Source organism: Fukomys damarensis, unplaced genomic scaffold, assembly GCF_012274545.1.
Source record: "Fukomys damarensis isolate Sample0158 unplaced genomic scaffold, DMR_v1.0_HiC HiC_scaffold_25, whole genome shotgun sequence".
NCBI lineage: Eukaryota > Metazoa > Chordata > Mammalia > Rodentia > Bathyergidae > Fukomys > Fukomys damarensis.
In genome coordinates this window covers 9598454-9606653 of record NW_022900937.1, presented here as the reverse complement: position 1 = coordinate 9606653, position 8200 = coordinate 9598454, and the positions used below count along the sequence as shown (strand labels likewise).

The window sequence follows — 8200 nt, the reverse complement described above, 5'->3', positions numbered from 1 at the left end:
TTATTGAACATTCCAATAGTTTAAAACTGAAAGAATACTGCACAATGACAATGACACATGGTAAACAGGAAAAATACCAACAGTGTGGTAATCCAAGGGGAAGATAAGGGTAAGTCCAATAGGATTTCACCTCGTTACTCTTAACCACTGTTCAAGGCCCAGTTATAAGTTTGAGTGTTCCCAGGATATTTTTTTTTATTATTGTCTCACCAAACTTTTTTGAAAATAAATTTATTGAAAAATATGTAAACACTAAATTACCATATGGAAAGCTACTGTGGATTTATGTGTGTTTGCCACATTCTAATAGAAATAAGAGAACATTTTCAGTTTGAGCAAGGTAAACAAAACAGCAGTTGCAATCACAAGGCCTCCAGATATCCAACAAGCAGTGGTCCAACTGCTGGGCATCAGGAGGAGTGTAGACTAGAAACTCAGAGAAAGAAAATACAGACATACAAGCTAATGAATAACCTATTTATTATGTAAAATTCTATGCTATTCTTGAGAACAGTGATTTACATTTGTGACAAGGCAAAGAAAACCACATAATATGCAAATGAATATTAATCTTATAACTGATATATCTACTCAGGTAGATTACAACAGAACTCTTAACCACGTACCAAATATCTTGACAGAGTTAAAAAAAAAAATGCCTGGCTGGAGGTTATTGAAGTTAAGGTAGGTTTACATTTTTCATATTGTTTACAAAGAAAGGATTTCTCTTCATTGTGTCCTTTCAGGTCAATGCAAGTCACTTTATATATTCAAAGTTTACTTCCTCTAGGTTTTTTAATATCTATGATCATTCCTAGCATAATTGCTTTTCCACATTGCTTACATACACATTTATATCCTAAATAACTCATGTATTTCACAATACCAGGGTGTACTGAAAGTTTTTCCTGTGCGTGCTGAAAGGTATTCCATATTGCTTATATAGAGTTTCTCCCTACTGTGTTCTTTTATGGCTTTCACAATTGCTGTTTGCTGAAAGCTAGCCCACATTACTTACATACATAGGATTTCTGCCCAATGTGAGTTTTTTCATGTATTCGACAATATCTCTGTGTTGTGAAACCTTTCCCACACTGCTTACATACATATGGTTTTACCCTACTGTGAGTTCTTTCATGTTTTTTACAACTACTGCATGTGCTGAAAGCTTTCCCACATTGTTTACATACATAGGGTTTCACCCCAGTGTGAATTCTTTCATGAACTTGACAATTACTCTGTGTGCTGAAAGCTTTCCCACATTGCTTACATACATAGGGTCTCTCCCCAGTGTGAGTTCTTTCATGTATTCGACAATGACTATGTGTGCTGAAAGCTTTCCCACATTGTTCACATTCATAGGGTTTCTCTCCAATGTGAGTTCTTTCATGTATGTGACAATGACTGTGTCTGCTGAAACTTTTCCCACATTGCTTACATATATAGGGTTTCTCTCCAGTATGAGTTCTTTCATGTATTTGACAAGCACTGTGCCTGCTGAAACATTTCCCACATTGCTTACATACATAGGGTTTCTCCCCAGTGTGAATTCGTTCATGTGTTTGACAATTACTATGTCTACTGAATGCTTTCCCACATTGCTTACATACAAAGGGTTTCTCCCCGGTGTGAATTCTTTCATGCCTTTGACAATCGCTGTGTGTCCTGAAAGCTTTTCCACATTGCTTACATACATAGAGCTTCTCCTCATTGTGAGTTCTTTCATGTTTTTGCCAATCACTGTGTGTGCTGAAAGCTTTCCCACATTGCTTACATTCATAGGATGTCTCCCCAATATGAGTTTGTTCATGTATTTGACACTGACTATATCTGCTGAAACCTTTCCCACATTGCTTACATACATAGAGCTTTACCCCAGTATGAGTTCTTTCATGTATTCTACAAGCACCATGTCTGCTGAAACCTTTCCCACATTGCTTGCATACATAGGGTTTCTCCCCAGTGTGAGTTCGTTCATGTACTTGACAATTACTGCGCCTGCTGAATGCTTTCCCACATTGCTTACATACATAGGGTTTCTCCCCAGTGTGAATTCTTTCGTGTATTTGACAATTACTCTGTGTGCTGAAAGCTTTCCCACATTGCTTACATTCATAGGGTTTTTCTCCAGTGTGAGTTCGTTCATGTCTTTGACAATCACTCTGTGTTCTGAAAGCTTTCCCACATTGCTGACATTCATAGGGTTTCTCCTCAGTGTGAGTTCTTTCATGTCTTTGACAAACACTGTGTTTGCTGAAAGCTTTCCCACATTGCTTACATTCATAGGGTTTCTCCCCAGTGTGAATTTGTTCATGTATTTGACAATTACTCTGTCTGCTAAATGCTTTTCCACAATGCCTACATACATAAGGCTTCTCCCCAGTGTGAATTTTTTCATGTATTCGACAATTACTGTATGTACTGAAAGCTTTCCCACACTGCTTACATTCATAGGGTTTCTCCCCAGTGTGAGTTCGTTCATGTCTTTGACAATCACTGTGTGTCTTGAAAGCTTTCCCACATTGCTTACATTCATAGGGTTTCTCCCAAGTATGAGTCCTTTCATGTCTTTGAAAATCACTGTGTGTGCTAAAAGCTTTTCCATGTTGCTTAAATACATATGGTTTCTCCCCAATGTGAGTTCTTTGATGATTACCAAAGGAAGTGTTATTAGTAAAGGATTTCCCACAGTGTTTACATACATACAGTTTTTTGTCAGTGTGAGCTCTTTCATGTATCTGAATAAAATGGTGAGAAGTAAAACCTTTTCCACATTCTGAACATATGTAAGTATTCACTTCACTGTGATTTCTTTCCCAGATTTGAACATAGTTGGCTATATTGAGGGCTTTCACATCGTGCTCATATACAAAAGGCTTCTCTTTAGTGTTAGTTCCTTCAATGCAGTCAGAGTACAATTTTCCATGTTGCTTATATTCATAGAATTTCTCTCCAGGATTTGCCTTTGCAAGCTTCTGAGAGGACTGCAAGTCAGTGCAGGTTACCCCATATCTGTTACAGCTAGACAACTTCTCTTCATATCCCTGATACTCATGTAATTTGAGTTCAGTGTTTGCTTTAATGTGTACATTTGCTGATGAATGACCAATCAGGGGCTTTCTAGAGCTAAGGTTTTCAGCTGGTTTGGTACCAACTGATTTTGTGTTCACATTATCATCTGTAGTCCAGAAAATCATTTCTCCATGTTGATTCCATAATTGATATTCATAGCATTTTGCTACCTCTTCACTGCTGTAAAGAATTAAAATAAGAAAACAACAAATCACATTTAAAAGTATCCTTTTGGGCCGGGGATTTAGCTCAGTGGTTCTGCTGCCTGCCTTGAAAGCACAAGGTCCTGAGTTTGATAACCGTACCAAAAAAAAAAAAAAAAAAAAAAAAAAAAAAAAAAATCCTTTTATAAATGGTGTACTGCAAGGAGACCTGGTTTGGTGCCCCTGCAAAGAATATTTACTGTACACTCTGGATCATGGCTTGGAAACAACTTTTACCAAGAGTAATATTCATATGGTAGTTTATAATTGACATGTTTGTAATACATAACACTTTCACTTTGAGGAATGTGGACATAAGCATACCACATTTTGATTATATTTCATACCCTTTCTTCACTGGCCCTATGCCCTCCCCCTTCCACTGAGTCTCTTCACACACTCCCAAATATCTGCCTCTCTCTTTTCTTCTATCTCTCCTTTATTTTACTCCTTAATTCATATTTTGGGTTTCTCATACTAAACATAATACATGATATTGAAATTTCTGTGTCTTAATTGTATAATTAACATTATTGATTCCAGATCCATTCTTTTTTTGGCAATTGGCATAATTTCTTTCTTCCTTATATATACACACTACAATTTTTTCAGTGCTGAAGATTTACCCCAGGCTTTTAGGAGTGAGCTACATCCCCAACATTTTTTATTTTGTATTTTAAAATAGTCTCGTTAATCATTAAGTTGTCTGAGATAAGCATGAATATATGATCTTCCCGCCTCAGCTTTCTAGAGTGCTATAATTCTAAACAAGAACCATCATTCCCAGGCTATCCCATATTTCCTTGATCAACTCATCTGTGAATGGGCATCTAGGCTGTTTCTCCAGTTTAGTTTTTGTAAGTTGTGCTGCTAAAAACAAGGGTATGCATGCATTACTGTAATATGATTACTTTACTTTTGGAGGGAATACACTCAGATATACTCAGTAAAGTTATGATTGGATAAAATGAAATTTCTTTTTTTTTGAGGAATCTCTATATACATTTCTACACTTGATCTTAGCCAAAAGACCAGGAAGCGATCTCTCTATATACATTTATATAGATGGTATAGTACAAATGACATTCCAACAAGCATTGTGGAATGGTGCCTTCTAATATTTTGTTACATGAATGGACTTAATGCTTTGGAGGATTGCTTGAAAATAACTATTATCAAAACTGGCATTCATTTAGATTTTGAAAATGTTCACAAGGACAGCAATTTTGCAAATTCTGAATGTATATAGCACATTTAAATACATACAACATTCTTTACACAATGTGGTCTTTTGAAAATATATTATATATACTTAGATATCCTGAATTTGGCTCTCAATCTAAACACAAAATTTGTTCTATATATGCCTATAGTCAATGCCTAAATGCAATTTCATGCAAAAATAATAATCTTGAGGATGGGAAATAATTTCTTCATTCTATTAGATTATGTCACTTGTGTCATAATGTCAGAACTGCCTACATTTCAAATATTGTACTATTTGAAGAATTCAACTATCATATAATAGGTACTCAACATGTATGCATCTTTAGAGAAATATTGTGAAAAAAAGAAATTGGAACATAGCTTAATTTGTATAGTTTGCTTGGTTCTCATATTTTTGACTCTTACGGAACATTCTTCTTGTGAGTGTAAATTACCTTAAATTTCTCCTGAAGTTTTTGTACTCATCTTCAATTTTCTCATCATCCCAGCTTTTCCCTAAAGTGTAGAAAGAGAAATGTAATGATGAGTTACTACACTACATTACATACAAAGTCAAGAGATTCCAGTTAGATTCCTTGTATGATAAGACCATACCTGGAAGAATCAAGTTTTTACATATTCTAATAAAGCAAACTGTACTGCTTAATAACCAATGCTCTTTGATTACATGAGAAAATATTTTCCTTACCTATAGCAGCCACATTCCTAAAGGTTTCAAACATCACATCCCTGTAGAGCTTCTTTTGGGACAGATCCAGCAAAGCCCACTCTTCCATAGTGAAGGTCACAGCTACATCCTCAAAGGATACTGCCTCCTACATCATCAGACACAGATATCCAGGAAGAAGAGTTAGACACACAACAAGAAATGTTTCAACTCTACTTATAAAAAGCTGAAACGAGGCTGGATCCTCCAAATGTTTACTTCAAGTCTTAGTCATCAAACACTTATTGTCCTTTCATGTATGTATCTCCTACAGGAATTCTGATGCTAGATTAGAATTCATTGCTAAATCAACAGCAGAATGAGAACACCAGTTCTTCTGTCAGTTAACTTCAGCTTTATTTGAATGCTGTCTCTAAAGCATGGTTTATACAGGGAGTCTACAAGATCAGCATCCAAGTAAAAAAACTAAGGTAGAAGAATATCTGAGGCATTGCTCTCACATATCATAGAATACATTTTTTTCTCAAGTTATTTCTAATTTAATTGATCCCTTCCTCCTCTGAGTATATTTAGACAGAGAAATGGGGGAATACTATGATCAAAATATAAGTTATATATAGTGAACACTAAATTGCAAACTGAACTTGCAGTAATAAAAAAAGGAAAAATCGAAGAAAAAATTTTGACACTTCCAAATCACACTTTTGATTTGTCAAAGAAAATTATAATTGTTCAGTGTAACAAATGTTTAACAATGTTCAATAACTAGTAAACAATAAGGTAACCTTGATCCTTTAATATACAGGAAAAAGACTCAAAATTTAGTAAAGTACTGTTCTTTGAGTAAAAAAGACAAGTAGATCACATAAAAGGAACAGAATCTTCAAAGGGCTCACACATGGAAGTAGAATATTGATTGATGAAGAACTCTTACTGTACACAGTGGCAGAAATCAACTCTTTAATTAAGAAGGCAGGGGTAAACAGGTATATACACTGAAACATGCATTTTCATTCCTGCCCAGTACTAGTGGGCTATGAGTGGCACCTGCTTACTTTCCATAATTCAGCTATATTGTTTTATATCAGGAGTCAGACCAAAGCCCTACATGGGCTTTTCAGATGTTGGACAGGGTTAAGATGGCCACTCACCCAATGTCTCCCACTGAGGCCTAAGCCTTGGCAGGGCTCTTCTGAGTTACATGCAACTGAGGTCAGCATGACCCCAAATAAAATCCTTTCCCCTCAATTATGGCTTTTCACTGACCTGATGGGTTGCTTGCTCATTGCACCTGGTTCCCCGGTACATGTTTGTTCTATCCAAGCAAGATAAGCAGTGCTTACTGCCTTACATCCCTGCCTAGCACCATCATGCCAGCTGTTGGGCAGTATTTCACTCGATGCTTTCAAAGCATACCCAGCTCCCTATTCATTCCCATGGCTGTATTCAATAAATATTGGATATGCTTGAGGGTCTTTGTTGCCCAGAGTAGCACCAATCAGGTCCCAAGACCCAGTTTCACTCTAAGTCAAATTTCCTGTCTTTAGTCTTTTGTCTTGTGCTGTAGTGGCTCATAGAAAGCCAGGACTCGAGAACCACGCCTGCTCCCGACCCAGCCGCCATTGCTCAAGAGCTGGGAGGTAGGCTGGGCCCCATCCACCGCGGGAAGGAGAACCACGCCTGCTCCCGACCCAGCCGCCATGGCTTCAGTGCCAGGTAGGTAGCCATATAAGCCTCTCCCCCCGACCCACTCTCAGACCTCGTGACTGTGCCAGTCTTTGGACCCACTCTGCAGAGACAGAGGTAGTCATCAAGGGTATTTTTCTGAGTTCCCAACTTTGAACATCTTTAAACAAAGGGCATAGGAAACCTGTAATAGAATGTTGTGGAGTTCAACCATTCAGAAGGTTGAGGAACTCAATCGGGGCCTTGCAGCCCGAGGTCACTCAGCATCATGGGGTTCAGCCATCAGCTAACTGAGATCAGGGGTCTTGCATCCTCACTCTGTCTGAGCCATTAAATGGTAAATACACTATATTGAAATTTTGTTCACTGCAGTCATATTCTGGACTGCTTCTTGATTTCAAGTTAATTCAAATGATTTAAGGGTGATAGACTAGTGACTACCACAGGTGGTCAGTGTCCAAGCAGTGCTTGATCTTAATGTGTTGCTGATTGTATCAGTTGGAATAAAGCATTGCAGTTGATTTGATGAGCTGTCTTCTCTGATGTTAGGAAGATGAGAATGTCTGTGGGTAGTTAGAGATACAGAAGCTAGGGCACAACTATATCAGGAAGATTTGGGTGATAATCCAGAGATTAAACCAAGGAAAAGCAAGACAAGGACAGACTTCCAGTTTACCAATGGCAAACAGTAGGGCAAATGAGGATGAAAAGGCTGATAGTGAACCACCAGGACACCCTGAACTCAAAGCACAGGAAGTAACAAAACAGATCAATCAGGCTCTAGAAAAAAACAAAACAGAAATAATTTCCCAGATAACCATAGAGATAGTGAGCAAAATGGAAGTCATGATTTGAGACTCCAGAGCAGAAACTGACAAAAAAATAGATGAGCTCAGGACCATGATAGAAGCCATGAAGGCCCAGCATAAGAAAGAAATGGAAAAAATAAACGCCCAACATAGGAAAGAAATGGAATCCATAAAACAGATTCAAACAGATATCCAGGAGATTAAACACTATTGAAAGTGTACACAGCAGAATAAAAGAATGCGAAGATAGACTCTCAGATATAGAAGATAAGATTGCAGTCAGTGACCATGAAAAGAGAGGTCTCTTAAAAACAGTAAGAGATCATGAGAAATCTATTGAACAACTCCTAGATGATGCAAAGAAGAATAACATAAGACTGATAGTAATACATGAAGTAGCAGGAGAAAACACAAATGACTTTAAAAAGCTGTTCAAACAATTAATGACAGAAAACTTCCCAAACAGAGGGGAAGATTTTGACATTCAGATAACTGAGGCATGTAGGACCCCAACTAGCTACAATCAAAAAAAAAAT

At 37.3% G+C, this 8200-nt stretch overlaps 1 protein-coding gene across 1 annotated transcript in view; it reads right to left on the bottom strand.

Moving 5' to 3' along the window:
- Positions 1-650: 650 nt before the first annotated feature.
- Positions 651-8200, bottom strand: part of LOC104874253 (zinc finger protein 14) — a 20543-nt gene continuing 12993 nt past the window's right edge. Inside the window, 4 exon segments of the mRNA XM_010641285.3 lie at positions 651-995; positions 997-3252; positions 4937-4997; positions 5191-5317. Of these exon segments, the coding sequence (XP_010639587.3) occupies positions 956-995; positions 997-3252; positions 4937-4997; positions 5191-5317 (2484 nt within the window). The 3' untranslated portion in view covers positions 651-955.